The sequence below is a fragment of the Macaca thibetana genome, chromosome X, assembly GCF_024542745.1.
Source record: "Macaca thibetana thibetana isolate TM-01 chromosome X, ASM2454274v1, whole genome shotgun sequence".
NCBI lineage: Eukaryota > Metazoa > Chordata > Mammalia > Primates > Cercopithecidae > Macaca > Macaca thibetana.
Window position 1 is genome coordinate 54437941 of NC_065598.1, and position 16162 is coordinate 54454102.

Here is a 16162-nt window from a genome sequence, read left to right on the forward strand (position 1 = left end):
AAGAGCAATAAAAATGTTCATTTCCTTTGTCCTAGTTGTCACGTTCATGGGAGTCAATCCTGAGTCAACAACCCCCAAAGCATGAAAAAGCTTAGGACACACAAATTTTATTTTAATCACAGAGCTATTTTCTGATAGCAACAACTGGTAAATTTAAGTCCTCCAGGAGGAAAAGCAGTTTACTGCGTCTTTGCTGTAACCATTGAGGACGATGGCTCTAACGCTTAAATTCTGGGGGAAAAATAATTATGCTGCAATTCTGGGTGAGGAACCTAAAGATGCCTCGTTATGCTTTTCCCTGGACATTGGGCATATCCATTATTTCTATTTTTTGTGCTCTCAAAAACAAGCCATGAACCTGTTGATGCTCTTGCTATTATTCTTTGTTCATTCATTCACCTGACAAATATCTATTGCTTCCCAATATATACTGTGTCCAGTATTAGGGGATGGGCTAACAAGATGAACCAGACATGGTCATTGTTCTCAAGCTGCTGGCAGTCTAGTGGCAGCAGAAATAGAAGTCAATGACAGCTGTGTATTATAAGTACTGTGACAGAATGGACCATAGGGTGCCGTGGGGCCCCAGAGGAAAAGACTTAACTGGGGTGGTGTGTGGTCAGTAAAAACACTCAGAAAAGTAATCCTTGAGCTAATTAACATAAGGTTTGAATCCTGGCTCTACTACTTCAGTGTAAGAGAGACTGAACTGTGAGAATGAAGTGAATTCACTCGACGTCTCTAACTTAGACTCAATGCCCCAAACAGGGCTGTCCTGAGAATTAAATGCTATAACATATACAGAAGAGCCATGGATGCATCCGGAGACAGTGCTGCTCACGAGCTTACATTTCCTGGGCCTCGATTTCACTTATCTGAGAAACAGAATCAAGAGTAAGGATGTGCCCGGCTACATCCTTCGGAATGTTAAGAGCCAAGACAAATAAAAGCTACAGGGCAGGCTTGAGACAGCCTCCTCCTCCTCCCCTCTGCCCCAATAAAGCCAAAGGCCCTCCTCCTAAGTCTTATCTCAGTGGAGCGACTCTTACTGCTCCCTCCTCCAACCACGAACCTCCCTTTGCCCCGTTCAACGCGAGCACTTAGCGCCAGCTACTCCTGGGGCGCAAGCGCGGCAGCCATCTGTGCACTTAGGTGGGCGGTCCGTCGCACTGAGGGCGGGGCTTTGGCTGCTGAGCAGTTCCGCTCAGGGTCGCCTACAAAGTGGCAAAATCCCGTTTGTAAGTAACCGGACGCACCACGTGGACTTCTGAGTAGAGGAAAAACGTACTGAGACTCAGGTGTCCGAGCGGAAGGCGCGGGAGCCCAACTGGAAACTCCTCTCGCCATTCATTGCCCCTAGGCTTCCGCTCTGCTTCTTTCACGTCCACCCAGTTCTTCCTCCCGCCAATGAGAACTGAGGAAGTTGAAGCCCCCGCCCGACGTGCGTCAGGCGCTTTTGTGGTACGCACGAGAGCGCCTGCGCAAACGCACGCGGGAGGCGGGCCTGGCCAACTTCGGAACAGCGAGCTGTTCGCTCGCGCCTAGTTTGGCGCGGGCTGGGAGGTGTTCCAGCCCGTTAAGATGTTGCGCGTGGTGAGCTGGAACATCAATGGGATTCGGAGACCCGTGCAAGGGGTGGCAAATCAGGAACCCAGCAACTGTGCCGCCGTGGCCGTGGGGCGCATTTTGGACGAGCTGGATGCCGATATCGTCTGTCTCCAGGAAACCAAAGTGACCAGTGAGCGCTCTGGATTCCAGGATCCCTGCATACTTTTTCTTTCCCGCTAACTTTTGCCCCCTGTCCCATGTAATTTTACTTTCCCAGTTTCCTATTCTTAGAGTCCTGCCCTTAGACCCAGGTCTCTTCCCTATTAAACTCCCATTTCCCACCCTAGCTAGATCCCCAGTTGCACTCCATTTCCTGTCTTCAGCAAACTAGCTCCTTCTCGAAACCCCATATCTAGTCAGATTCCCACTCATTCTCTGGCCCCAAACTCAGTCCCCTGAATTTCCTCCTTCCATATGCTGTCCATCTCCCCGCCACCAAGTCAAACCTCCGAATTCTTCATCCTTGCCCCAAGCTCAGATCTTCTAATTCCCACCCCACCTTTGACCCCAGCTCAGTCTTTCTAATTGCCTCCTTTTCACACCTCCACCTCAGAACCCCGTACCCCTTATCTATCCCCATCTCTCCTCCCAGCTGAAAGTCCCTAATTCCCACCTTATTTCCCACCCTAAGCTTAGATGTCCTCTTATTTCTTCACCCTTCTATCTCCCCTCAGAATCCCCTAATTCCTTTTCCTTCCATCCCAAGTTCAGATCCCCTAATTCCCTCTCTCTTACCTCTCACCCTTAGCTCAGATTCCCACTGTCCTCTCATATGTCCATCCCCACCCCCAGCTCCCTCCCATCGTCCAGACCCCCAGGCTTAGCTCTGATTCTTTCCCTCTCCCACCTAATTCTCCACCTCCACTTCATAGTCTCTAACCACCCCCGCCAGCCTTCTAATTCTGATATCATTTTCCTCTCTGACATTTCCCATCTTTCTAGGTCTTCCTCTACTCATAGATACTTCATTCCCGTCACCCCCAACTCCGGCTCTGATGTGTGCAAGGAATTAGCCTACAACTGTAATTCCAGGCCTTTGTGTTTCTCGGATGCTAGTTTTACCTCTGACTTAATCTTACATTTTTTTTTTTTTTTCCCTAGGGGATGCACTGACAGAGCCCCTGGCTATCGTTGAGGGTTATAACTCCTATTTCAGCTTCAGCCGCAACCGTAGCGGCTATTCTGGTAAATGGGGCTTTCTGTGGACTTTAAATTAGTGATGGAGGCAGATGGGGAAAAGGGTTTCCAATATTTGATGAGAGGGTAATAAGAAATTTAGACATTTAGTTTACAGAGCTAAAGCTGCATAATAGTAAATTACGTGAAATATAATTTTTATGGATAGAATTATCCTACTGGACCTCAGAAGTACAGTAGTAGTGTGGTGCTTAATTGTGTGAACTGTGGAGCCAGAAGCCCAGGGTTTGAATTGTGGCTCATTTCCTAGCTGTGCACCCTCTGGCAAGTTACATTACCTCTTGGTGCCTCAGGTTCCTCAGCTAGAAAATGAGGATGATGTTTACCTTCTAGGGCTGTTACGAGGATTAAATTAATTAATCCATGTGATAGTAATAATTGCTAATACTTCTGGAGCACTCACCATGTATCAATGTAAAACACTTAGAACATTCTGTGGCTTTTTTAGATGCAGGAACTGAGACTCCAAGGTTTGAATAAGGTTCGCCAAGAACCACACTTTATGAAGATGACTTAGGTGACCTGTGTGGGGACAATTGGAGTGGGACAGGCTGTGCAACAGGGTATTGACTGCCAGGTCTGCTCAGAGTACCCTGTCTGTTCCCAGGTGTAGCCACCTTCTGTAAGGACAACGCTACCCCAGTGGCTGCTGAAGAAGGCCTGAGTGGCCTGTTTGCCACCCAGAATGGGAATGTTGGTTGCTATGGAAACATGGATGAGTTTACCCAAGAGGAACTCCGGGCTCTGGATAGTGAGGGCCGGGCCCTCCTCACACAGCATAAGATCCGGTAATAGCTCATATCTCCCTGCTACTGAGCACTGCTGGTGCTACTCTTTGAGTGTGAAGATTCTGAGGCTTGCCCTGTAAACATACATGCACCGTGGTGAAGTTCCCAAATTTGCCTTTCCTGATTTAGTCCTGGCTGGGCTGCTCAGTGTGTGACCCTGGCAAATTTTTCCCCCTCTGAGGCTTGAGTTTCCATCTCTACAGTGTGGGGCTGGCCTGGTGATCCAGCCCTTATTACCATAGACATCTCAAAAGCAACTTAGTGCTGAATTCACTGCCCCAGGTTTCTCTCTTTCTGGGTGTTCTCTTTGTGAATAGCAGCGCCATTACCTGGTGGTCATCCTTAGATGTCCGTCTCCCTGCCTTACCAGTAGTCAGTCCCCAAGTCCTGTGCATGCCAGCTCATTTGTGTCTCTTTAACCCCTTTCTTTTCCATCCCAGACAGTCACCAAATGGAAACCATGTGGTATGGGGAAGGGACAGAAGGGGAGGTTTGAAACTGACCCCTTTTGAAGGTTTCTCTTTTCTCCAGCACGTGGGAAGGGAAGGAGAGGATCTTGACCCTAATCAACGTGTACTGCCCCCATGCGGACCCTGGGAGGCCTGAGCGGCTAGTCTTTAAGATACGCTTCTATCGTTTGCTGCAAATCCGAGCAGAAGCCCTCCTGGCGGCAGGCAGGTACTGCAAGCCTAGGCAGCAAGGCTTCCTTGAGTCGGTCCTGGGTGCCCAGCCCTGTGTTAAGCTCCATTGAAAGGGATATGGAACCTTTCCAAAGAAAGAGACAAAGGGATATTGTTTCTACCCCACAGAATAGTTTTAAGGGTGAAATGAGATGAGAATGATAAAGTTCCTGGAAGCAAAGGAAAGTCTTGTTCCAGGGAAGGACAGGAAAGTGAGGGTGGGTTAGAGCAATCAAGGGGAGGTGGTATTTGAGCTCACCTCCCCTTGATTGAAGGACAAGAAAAATGCCCATTAGGTACTGATCAGTGAGGCAGTCATGTCAAACATGGAGCACTGTCACCTTTGGAGATCAGAATTGGGTTGGTCAGATATGAAAGGCAGCAAGGTTGTGGTAAGATTGGAGAGGTAGGCTGCTATGAGTTGCTGTTGGCTAGGAAGCCTCAATATGGGAGGTGGCCTGTCTGAGCTCTTGGGCCCAGGAAAAAGTATACGAGCCAGGACTGCTGCACCCCTTTCTGACAATCCCATATTGTGTTTTTCAGCCATGTGATCATTCTGGGTGACCTGAATACAGCCCACCGCCCCATTGACCACTGGGACGCAGTCAACCTGGTAAGGCTACCTCTAGGTGCCTGGCCCCACTTGATTGATTCTGTTTGTCCAGCCAACCAATGCTGAGTTTTTGGCCCAGGGACAGCTTCCTTTATGGGAAAGTGGAGCTTGGTTTGCAATACTATTCTTATAGTACTGAGGATTGGTCATTTATTCAATAGACAATACTGACTCTGCCACATACTGAGGACTCAGGAGTCAGATCCAACTCTTGGCTCCTAGGAGCTCTCCAGCATGGTGGTGGGCTACAGACGCATGGCTGGCCAATTATAGGATGGTATTCTCAGAGCAGAGACACAGATGGCATCCCAGAAGGCTACGGGAGCTCAGAGATGGGAGTCCTAGGTGAGCTCAGACATCAGGACAGGCAGCTGAAAATGGCTGAATCTTAACAGACAAGTAGAACAGCTTTGAAGTAGCGAAGCATTTTAGCATGGGCAAAGGTTTCAAGGTGAGAATTTGCATTGTGTGCATGGGGAACCACAAGTCCCTTTCTTCTCAGTGACACGGGAAGGGAGGTGAGTGGCAGAAGGTGGGGCTGGAGAGTTGTTGGGGGTCAGATGTTTTCAAGGACTGTGAATTCCACATTGCCTTGGTCATTTCCTTAATACACTGTGTTTCTTGTTTATGAACTTTCAATACCTCTTGGTTACCTCTGTGATGCAGAGAAAACATCGAGACCTAGCATTCAAGGCTCTCCATGGACTGCGACCTGTCTGTATTTCCACCTTCAGTGTCCCTACACATTTTGTCCTCTCTAGACAGGTTGTCTCCTGTCGGCCTGTTGTAAAAGTTATTCTCATTCTGGCTTTTTTCACTGTGCCCTGAATTGGTGGAAATGACCCCCCTCTCTGTCTTTTTGTTATATGAACCTCTTATCTCTAAGTCCCCCTAGGCCCATGGTTTTCAGCCCCTAACTGCATATTAGAACAAAAATATCAATATCTTAGCACTACTGCAGACTAATGAACTCAGAACTCTTGGGTGTGGGGCCAGGGTAGTAGCACGTTCTAAAAGCCCCCAGTGTGACTTTATCATGCAGCCAGGCTTGAGAACCACTGCCCTAGAATCTACAAGCCAGCTATCATCTTGGCTTGCCTTATGTCTCATGATGGGGGATCAGTGATTGATGTTGGCACAGTCCCACTCAGCACTGAGTTTGGCTTAGAGAAGGACCGTGGGAATATTCCTTGATTAATTTGCAGAAGAGCTACATAAATGTAGATATGGCTCCCAGCTGGGAAATGAGCAGATGCGAGAGAATGGTGGTGGTGGTGTGGTGGGGAGCAGAGAGAATGCTACAAAGTGTGAGCCTTCAGTCCCTCCCTGCCTCATTCCTCTTACACATTCATTCAGTGTGTTCTTTCAGATTCCTGTGATAGCATCATACACCTTTATGCCTTCTCTACTTAGTTCAGAGGTAGCCTAGATCTCTCATGTATACCTCCTTCATTTTCTCCTCCAGGGAAAGAGAACTAATAGTGCCAGCTAAGATGACTTACAGTCTTTCCAAAATAGCAGAACATATCCACTTTCCACCAGGCTTGCTCTTTTAGTCTTGTCATTTCTCTAAATGGCACCATCATCCCCTTGGTTGCTTCAACTTAAAGCCTGGGAATTGTGCTAGTATTGTCTTTCTTTCTTACTCCGCTTCCCACATTCAGTTAGTCTGCAAGTACTGTTGATTCTAGCTACAAATCATCTCATAATTTCATGTTTCTGTCTCCTCTGGCACCCACCCTAGCCCAAGTGACCATCATCTTGCTTGTGTGACTATGGCAGCCATTTCCTGCTGGTATTCTGGTCTCAAGTCTGGTCTTTCCTCAAGTCTTTTGGGTATGCAGCACACTCCCTCCACACTCCCAGCACAGAGACTGTTCTTAAAGTTAGGAGCACCCTCCACCTAGGTTACTCTTGCTCAGCCCGCACACCTCCCCTCCAGATCACTTCTCGAAAGGAAGCCTCCTTGGTCCCCAGGAGTAGATCAGGTTCTTACTTTGTCCCTGGCATCATGCTTGGCACATAATAGGTATTCCATGAACATTCCTTGCATTGAATCAGTGGGTGGTTAGGTGGAGTGAATGGATGGACTGATGGATGATGGATTGGGGATCAGAGCCTAAGGAAGTATTCAGACCTGGATCCTTGCAGGTCCTCAGCTCAGAAGGTAGGAATGGTCATTGAGGGCTTTGACACAGTAGATAAACCAAATAGTGCCAGAGGGTTTAAAGGAAGAAGCTGACAGTCTTCCTAACTCTTAACCCCAGCCCTACTTCCTAGAGGCAAACACTTTTTTAACTTCCTGTTTTCCATCGTTTTAAAAAGCAGTTCTGGGAGTTGCTCTGATTAAACAAACTTTCAGATTTGCCATTGATGGACCAATGCAAGATAAATGCAAGCTTGTGCAGAGGGAAAAACAAGCATGGTCTTTTAAATCAGTAAGGATGAAAATCAGAATCCCAGCTCTGCCAATTCTGGACTGTGTGACCTTCAGCAGTAGTCCTCTTGGGACAACCAAATTTTCTTATTTGCAAAATGCAGCAGTTAGTCTAAGTCCCTTCCAGTTCTAGGTATCTAGTTCTGTCTCTCTCTCTTCCAACCCCCTTTCCTCCTCACCTAGGAATGCTTTGAAGAGGACCCAGGGCGCAAGTGGATGGACAGCTTGCTCAGTAACTTGGGGTGCCAGTCTGCCTCTCATGTAGGGCCCTTCATCGATAGCTACCGCTGCTTCCAACCAAAGCAGGAGGGGGCCTTCACCTGCTGGTCAGCAGTGACCGGCGCCCGCCATCTCAACTATGGCTCCCGGCTTGACTATGTGCTAGGGGACAGGACCCTGGTCATAGACACCTTTCAGGCCTCTTTCCTGCTGCCTGAGGTGATGGGCTCTGACCACTGCCCTGTGGGTGCAGTCTTGAGCGTGTCCTCTGTACCCGCAAAACAGTGCCCACCTCTGTGCACCCGCTTCCTCCCTGAGTTTGCAGGCACCCAGCTCAAGATCCTTCGCTTCCTAGTTCCTCTCGAACAAAGTCCTCTGTTGGAGCAGTCGGCGCTGCAGCACAACAGTCAAACCCGGGTACAGACGTGCCAAAACAAAGCCCAAGTGCACTCAACCAGGCCTCGGCCTAGTCAGGCTGGCTCTGGCAGAGGCCAGAAAAACCTGAAGAGCTACTTTCAGCCCTCCCCTAACTGTCCCCAAGCCTCTCCTGACATAAAACTGCCTAGCCCACCACTGATGAGCGCCCTCATGACCCCGAAGACTCCAGAAGAGGAGGCAGTGGCCAAAGTGGTGAAGGGGCGGGCCAAGGCTTCAGAAGCCAAAGATGAGAAGGAGGTACGGACCTCATTCTGGAAGTCTGTGCTGGCGGGGCCCTTGCGCACACCCCTCTGTGGGGGCCACAGGGAGCCATGTGTGATGCGTACTGTGAAGAAGCCAGGACCCAACCTGGGCCGCCGCTTCTATATGTGTGCCAGGCCCCGGGGTCCTCCCACTGACCCCTCCTCCCGGTGCAACTTCTTCCTCTGGAGCAGGCCCAGCTGAACCAATGGAGGCCTGGGGACGTCTGGCATAGTCACCCCTGCACGTGATCTGAGGCCAGCTCCCCTTCCCTGAGCTGCCTCCTGCTTCTCCCCGAAAGTCTCCTACCCTTCTCTTCCTCTTCTTAGCCCTCTCTTCCTCACTGACCTTCCTACCTAGCTCCTTGTTGGTGAGCTTTTTGCACCTTAATGCTGTGACCCAGCCCGCTACACCACTTTCCACCTTCCTGTCTGAAGTACACGGACACTGGCTGCCCCGGGAAGTTGTGTGATTTTAAATCACTTCTGTCTTTGCTGGAAAATGTATTTGTGCATAAATAAAGTCTGTGTATTTGTTTCAGGGTTTCACTTTGAGTGGACATTGTGAATGTACTCCATAAAGTTGAGTCAAAGAAGCTATCTCAATACTGGGTTTGCCAGCTGGCTGTAGCCCAATAATATAATTCCCAGGGAAAGGGGAGGAGGGAGGAGGGAATAGTGAGGAGTGAGGAGCAGTGCTCACCATAAAGAGTTCTCTGCTTAGTTGTAGGAGTTTACTGTACTGCTGCGGTTAAATCAGCAAGGGAGGTGGGCTATGTAGCCTTAAACCAGAGCTTCCCAACTAGTGTGCCCCACGGCTGCCCCAGTGGATTGCAGAGTTGAAAGAAATAGGGTCCTCAGCCCTCAGCATTGCCAGGCAGGGCCTGAGATCACACAAGTCTCAGGGAAGATCACTTGCTTAGCAAGTAGTATCATTAGTGCCCCTAAGTGTGCCATGGAAATGTTTCCTGTATACTGTGACCTGGAAAGTGGAAGCATTGCTTTGAACACAGTGCTTGCTCTAGCCAAGCCTCTTCTCACTTGTGAAAATGGGACTGGTAGACTGGGCGCAGTGGCACACGCCTGTAATCCCAGCACTTTGGGAGGCCGAGGTGGGTGGATCACCTGAAGTCAGGAGTTCACAACCAGCCTAACATGGTGAAACCCTGTCTCTACTAAATACAAAAAAATTAGCTAGGTGTGGTGGCACGTGCCTGTAATCCAAGCTACCTAGGAGACTGAAACAGGAGAATAGCTTGTACCTGTGAGGCGGAGGTTGCAGTGAGCTGAGATCGTGCTGTTTAACTCCAGCCTGGGCAACCAGCAAAATGAGGTCTCAAAAAAAAAAAAAAAAAAAAAAAAAAAAAAAATGGACTGGTAAATCCTGTTCTGTGGGATGCCGTGGGAGGGAGAGAGGATAATGGATTGAGGAAGACATCCATATCCCCTTCTGGAAAATACCTCTGCTTTTGGGGAACCACTCCTTTCTAGGGAATTTGGTTAGGGCTGACTCATCTCCTGGCTTCAGGGGCTACCCTGGGCCCAGATTTCCAGGGCCCAGATTACCAGTGAAGAGTCAATCCCTGGATTTTTATTGAAACCATTGGAGAAGAGCCATTTCAAATAAATCTGCTTAGTATCCCGGCTCTGTGCAACTCACTGTGTAGATTTTGGGCATTTCTTTCCTCTTTCTCATTCTGTTTCCCTGTTGGTAAAATGGAATGGTGACCAACAAGTGACCTATGGTTTCCTCAGATCTGCCACTTGTCTGAGGGAGTCAGGTAGAGTGCATTTGTCTGTTCCCTGTCCAATAAAAGGCTACACATGCTGCAGTTTGTGCTTTATTTTTAGGCTCAATTCAGCTAGAGGCACACAACAAAGCAGAAGACAGAGGAGGCCTGGACCCAAGTGAAGTGCAGGTGGGGTGTGAATCCTAGGCAGTTGGCTTCTCAGGCATAGGTGGTGACATACTGGGGCCCCATATTCCCGAAGTAGGAACGTTCCCACTCACTCATGAGCTCGAAGTGTACAGGACGGCGACAGAAATTGCAGGCAGCCACAGACACATCCTGGAGGGGCATCCCCACCTCAGTCCAAGCCAGCAGCAGCTTCTCTGAAGGTGGTTGGGGGAGGGGAGGGAAAGAATGAGTTAGACTAGATCTTCCAAATCTAGTACAGACGCACCAAGATATTGATCCCCCTCAACCCTTCAAGATACCTCAGGGCCAGAAGTAGCCTACTCTGTTTGCTCCTGTGTGTGCCGTGAGTATTACCATTTGTATCTGGATGCTGGGATATAATAAAAGGTTGGGAAGCTCTCCTTTGACACAATTTGAAGCCATACTGTCCTGGCCTGGACCACTCCCTAAGTATAGGATGTGCTGTGGCCCAAGAATGACTATCTGCTTGGGAACTCCAAGCCCTATGAGGACAGTGATAATGACAGTAACCATACTGTGTCATTGGTGCTATGACCAGGAAACCTGGGGTAGGGGGTCCACCTGGGGATGTGAAAACCCAGAGATGGGAACCTGACCTAGCTGGAGGAAGTACCCCAGGTATGTTCCGGGGCTCTGTTCTTGGCCTTTTCTGTGTTCATGCCCTTGTTGATCTTGTCTAGTCACATGACTTTAAAGACCACCTATATGCTGATGGTTCAGAAATTTTAATCTCCAGCTCACGCCTCTCTACTGGTTTCCAATCTTGTATATCAATGGCTTTTCTCCATCTCCACCTAGATGTCTAGTATGCATTTCTAACTTATAAGTACAACTGAGCTACTCATGTCCCTACTTTCCACCAAGCTATTCTACTTTCAACTTTTCCCATCTCAGTGGATGGCAATTCCAGTTGCTCAGTTCAAAAATTTTGGAATTATCCTTTATTTTTCTCTTTCTCTCTTACCCTATATCCCATCTAACAGCAAAGACCATTGGCTCTACCTTCAAACTCTGACCACTTCTTATTGCCTTCATTATGATCAAGTCTGAGCTACCATCATCTCTCACCTGGGATATTACTGTAGCCCACTCTTGGGTCTCCCTGCTTCCAGCCTTGCTCCCTTTTAGTGTATTCTCTACATAGAAGTTGGAGCAATTTTGTTAAAACCTGAGTCAGATATATCAGTCCTGTGCTCAAATCCTTTCAAGGGTTCTCAGACTAAAAGCCAAAATCCTTCTGATGACCTACCATACCCTCTACAATCTGGTCCCACATTGCCTCTGTGTACTCAATTTTTCTGTCTCCCACTTATACCATTCCACCCATACCCATCTTCTTACTGTTCCTCAAATATAAAAGGAATATTCCTGTGTCTTCCCTGCCTCAGGATGTTCCCTCTGCCCGGGATGTCATTCCCTTAGATATCTGCCTCACTAACTCCACCTCCTTCAAATCTTTGTTCAAGTTTCACCTCAGCGTCTTCTACCCTTGCCACTCTAATACTATGACCCTTCTCTGAACTCGCCCCTGCCCCCTTATCCCATTCTCCTTATCCTGCTTTATTTTTCCCCATAGCACTTAGGACTAACGTGCTATTTAATTTGCTTATTTTTAGTAAATTTTTTAACTATCCCCTTCCACTAGAATGTAAGCTCCAGAGGGTAGGAATTTTGTGTCTGATTTGTTTGCTACTGCATCCTCAGTGCCTAGAACAGTGTCTAGCACACAGTTGGTACTCAATACATATTTGTTGAAAGAATGCCTAAGTTAAGTCTAGAAGATGAAGGAAAGTAAGCCAGAGGAAAGTGTGAGGGAGGGCATTCCAATCAAAAGAGAGCAGCACGAGCAAAGTCCCAGAGGTAAGAGAGCAGAGAAAAATGAGGGAATGACAAGTCATTCAGTGTAGCTGAAAAAATAAAATGCATGTGGGGAGGAGGTGAGGGCATAGAGATCACCATGTGGAAGGCATTAAATGCTATGCTGAAGAGCTTCAACTCTGTCCTGTATGTCAATGGTTTCCAAATTTTGGACTATACATCGCTATCAGTACAAATGTTTTAGCATGTATCTCCAATCTCTGTATATTTGTTTATGTATTATATATATGTATAATTGTCAGTCTGTATATTAAAGATCAGTATCAGTAATGCTTGATTTCCTATTTTTAAGATTAAAAAAACATAAAATTCTAATACATATTCTGCTCCTTCACCCTGTAACCATTTTGCATACCTCACCTTGGAGGCCACTGCTTTAGAGTCTAGAGGGAAACATGAAGGGGTTTAAGCAAGGGAGCAATATAGTCAGGTTTTTAGAAAAATCCCTCTGGTGGTCAGCATCGAGAAAGGATTTGAGAGGAGCAAGAGAGAAGCAGAGAAATTAGGAAAAAATCATGTTGACATGGATTGAAGAAGTGGCAAGGGAGAAAAGCAAATAGGTTTGAGAGAGATTATAGAGAACTTTTGCAGGATTTCAGGATGGATTGGCTGTGGAACTTAGGGACTGGTGGAGCCATTGTGGATGCCTCTCATATATTCTTACAAAAGCCTAGCCTAAGTGGACATTCAGAGAACCAAGAATACTGAGCTCTACAATTGAAGCCCGGAGCAATAGAGAATACTGAACAAAAGGCCCAGGAGTCTGGGTCATCAGCTCAGAGAGGTGGTAGACCTAGCAGTTATGACCATGGAGGTAGAGAAAGACCTCCCAGTTGCAACTTAGAAGGTGTGTGACCTTGGATCAGCGACTATATATTTTTGTGCCTCAACTTCCACATGTACAAAATGGAAATGATAAGAGGATCTCTAACTCTTGAGGTTGCTGTGGGGATTAGATGAGTTAATATGTGTAAAGTGTTTAGAACAGTGCTTGGCACATGGTAAGTACTTAATGTTAGCCAGCATTATTTAATGTTTTTGAATGAATGAATGAATGGCCCCTACCTAGCTTGTCTTCCGTGAATTCTCATACTGCCCATGCTTCAGACAAACAGAATGATGTTGTCAATACATACCCCCTGCTTTCCTATCTCTAGGTCATTGCTCATGGAATTCCCTTATTCTGGAATATTCTTACAACATATTCACATGTACTTCAACATGCATCATAAAAACTTCCTTACTCACAAAGCCTCCAATTTCATCCTTCTCACCCTCTCTAGCCATAATGTGCTCACTCCCTCTAGCTCCCAGAATAGTGGAGCTCGTCATACTGGACCAGTACCATCTATATCTGGCTCCTCTGCTAGACCATCAACTGCCTACATGTCTTTCGTCCAACAGGCCTAGAATGAGCACCTGCTCAACGTCAGGCCCTGCATTAAAAACTACCCAGGCGGGGCCTGGTGGCTCACGCCTGTAATCCCAGCACTTTGGGAGGCCTAGGCAGGTGGATTATGAGGTCAGGAGTTCAAGACCAGCCTGGCCAACATGGTGAAACCCCATCTCTACTAAAAATACAAAAATTAGCTGGGCATGGTGGCACGTGCCTATAATCCCAGCTACTTGGGAGGCTGAGGCAGGAGAATTACTTGAACCAGGACCCGGGAGGCAGAGGTAGCAGTGAGCCAAGATCATGTCACTGTACTCCAACCTGGGCTACAGAGCCAGACTCTGTCTCAAAAAAACAAAAAACAAAAAACAAAAAACAAACAAACAAACAAACAAAAAAACTACCTAAAAGAAATCCAGCAAACATTAGGTGAACTGACTAAACTGGCATTTTCAGGCTAAATCTCAAACTACTCAGCTCTACAAGCCTCTCAGTTCAGTCCCTATCTCGTATTGTCTTTGTAGACTTACAGATTGATACTCCCCTGCCCCACTCCATTCCTATGACCCTACATTCCAATACCACCTGCTTATTGTTCTTGATATATCCCTGGCTGCTTCTCATTCTCCTCACCTTTCTTCATGCTCTTCCCTCTGCTAAGAATACTTCTTCCATGCCCTCTTTGTTTTAATACCACTCACTTTGCAAGACTCAGCTCAGGTGTCACCTCTACTAGGAAGCCTGTCTTGGATCCCTCAAGCAGAGTCAGGCCCCTCCTCTCTGCTCCAACAACTCTACCATGCACTGCCTTGTGGAACTTTGATCATCCCTTAATGTCATTGTTTGTGTCCACTATGGTATCCCCAACCAAACTGGAGCCCTACGAGTGTAGGGGCTGCTTCTCATTTATTTGTGACCCTAGTATAGGTGCTGGCACACATTAGATGTTCCAGAAATATTTTGTAAACTGAATGGTCTCTGTCCTCTCAGCTTCTCTTTCAGATCCTGGGCCTGAGGGGAGGGAGGTCCTGTAGGCACCCATGTTGAGAACTTACCCACACAATCTTCCATCATCTGAGGGCTGTGGTGGGGGGAGGGTGCCAGGCGCAGGAGCTCTTCACCCCGGGGGACAGTTGGGTAGTTGATGGCCTGCACATAGATGCCATGCTTGGAGAGCAGGAGATCACAGAGCTTGCTGTTGAGTGCTGCATTGCCCACCTGGACTCAGGAGAAAGGCTTATCAGTACCTGCCACCCTGGCTCCACCATCCATTAAGCAGATGGAGGAAACTAGATCAGGGAACATCACTGAATTTTGGGATAGATTTTTTTTTTTCATTAGGGGCTTAGTGGCAGCTCCAGAATTTCTATCAAGGAGGAGCTCAGAGCTAGCAATTTGATTTGAAAAGGAAGGAGCAGTGGTGGTACCAGGAGCCCTATTTGGAAGCTGTTTGCAGAGCAAGCACACTGATTTTACTTAGCTAATATCCTAGTTTAGGATAGTTCTGGGTGAGAAGATGCCCCCCACAAGCCAATTCCAGAACCCCCCAAGCCAATTATGGGGTGCTGTCACTAAATTAATTCATAAAATGAGTGTTTAAAGGAAATACTAGGTTAGTCTAAAAAGCAGTGACTATTTCTCATCCACAAAATTGTCACAAATAAGTGTCCTTTCCCTGCCCTGGCTTACTGACTCACACGAATACATGTCATTTAAGAAAGAAGTAGCAGTTCATTTTTAAAGGCAGTAAACGCTTATATTGAGGATCCAAAGTAGCAGCTAGTACTATGGCTTTTGATTTTATTTTTCTGCCCTCAATTCTCAATAAGAAGTACATTTTACACCATGATCATAAACGCACACATACACATACATGTATATATGCACATACACAAAACGAATACAAATTTTTCACCAATTGATAGCCTTAGTATGTGTGCTGTACTCCAACATTTTCTATTCTATTTCTTTTCTTTTTTTTTAATGCTAATGATAACCCACTAAGCTGATTTTGTGACCCATTAATTGTCTTGATTCAGTTTGAAAAACTCTGAATTATAGGCTGTGAACACTCGCTATTGTTAGGGTTAGGATAATCTAATAAGCATGAGGTAATGGCTGATGCAAGGAAAAGACTGGTTAATCCAAAATGGCTGATAAGTTTTCAAAAAGGGAAACAAAGCTGGCAATAAGGGGAATGGTTAGCAGGAAAGCAAGTAATTGAAGACAGAAACAGGTGTGTTGGGAGTGGGGAGGCTCCCAGAAGAAATAGGTAGAGAGGGCAATGGGCAGGGTGGGGCTCTCACCCGGATGGGGATGATGTGGCTGGGGCAGGGGATGACAGGAAGGCCCCTGTCCATGAGTAGCTGGCGCATGTGCTTGACGTTGCGCTGGTGGGCTCGCCTCAGGGCTTGGCCCTCCTCTCCCTTGAGCAGCCGCACAGATTCTAGAGCTCCAGAGAGCACCATGGGGGGCAGAGAAGTGGTAAAGATGAAGCCTGCAGCATAGGAGCGCACCATGTCCACCAAGTCACGGGTGCTGGCGATGTAGCCACCCACACAGCCAAAGGCCTTGCCTGGAGACAGAAAGTAAGAAGATATACACAGATCCCGTAATCAGTCCCAGAGGAACAGGATCATGTGCCAGATAACCCAAGGGGGTGCACCGAAGATGGGGCTCCAGGCTGTCTTCCCAGGCCTCTGCTCATCTGTCCATGACAGGGCAGTCAGAGC

The 16162-nt window shown here is 47.4% G+C and overlaps 2 protein-coding genes across 2 annotated transcripts in view; one reads left to right on the plus strand and one right to left on the minus strand.

The window, feature by feature from the left end:
* Positions 1-1174: 1174 nt before the first annotated feature.
* APEX2 (apurinic/apyrimidinic endodeoxyribonuclease 2) lies at positions 1175-8765 on the plus strand. Its single transcript, XM_050776936.1, has 6 exons — positions 1175-1738; positions 2710-2793; positions 3413-3593; positions 4125-4271; positions 4817-4886; positions 7507-8765. Exons 1-6 carry the CDS (start codon positions 1582-1584, stop codon positions 8422-8424), a joined length of 1557 nt encoding a protein of 518 aa, XP_050632893.1. The 5' UTR covers positions 1175-1581; the 3' UTR covers positions 8425-8765.
* A 1279-nt stretch (positions 8766-10044) lies between these two features.
* The window catches only part of ALAS2 (5'-aminolevulinate synthase 2), a 425802-nt gene continuing 419684 nt past the window's right edge, over positions 10045-16162 (minus strand). The window contains exons 10-12 of the mRNA XM_050776918.1: positions 15737-16005; positions 14486-14648; positions 10045-10332 (exon numbers count right to left, since the gene is read on the minus strand). Coding sequence (XP_050632875.1) covers positions 10169-10332; positions 14486-14648; positions 15737-16005 — 596 coding nt within the window. The 3' untranslated portion in view covers positions 10045-10168. The remainder of the gene's footprint in view (positions 10333-14485; positions 14649-15736; positions 16006-16162) is intronic.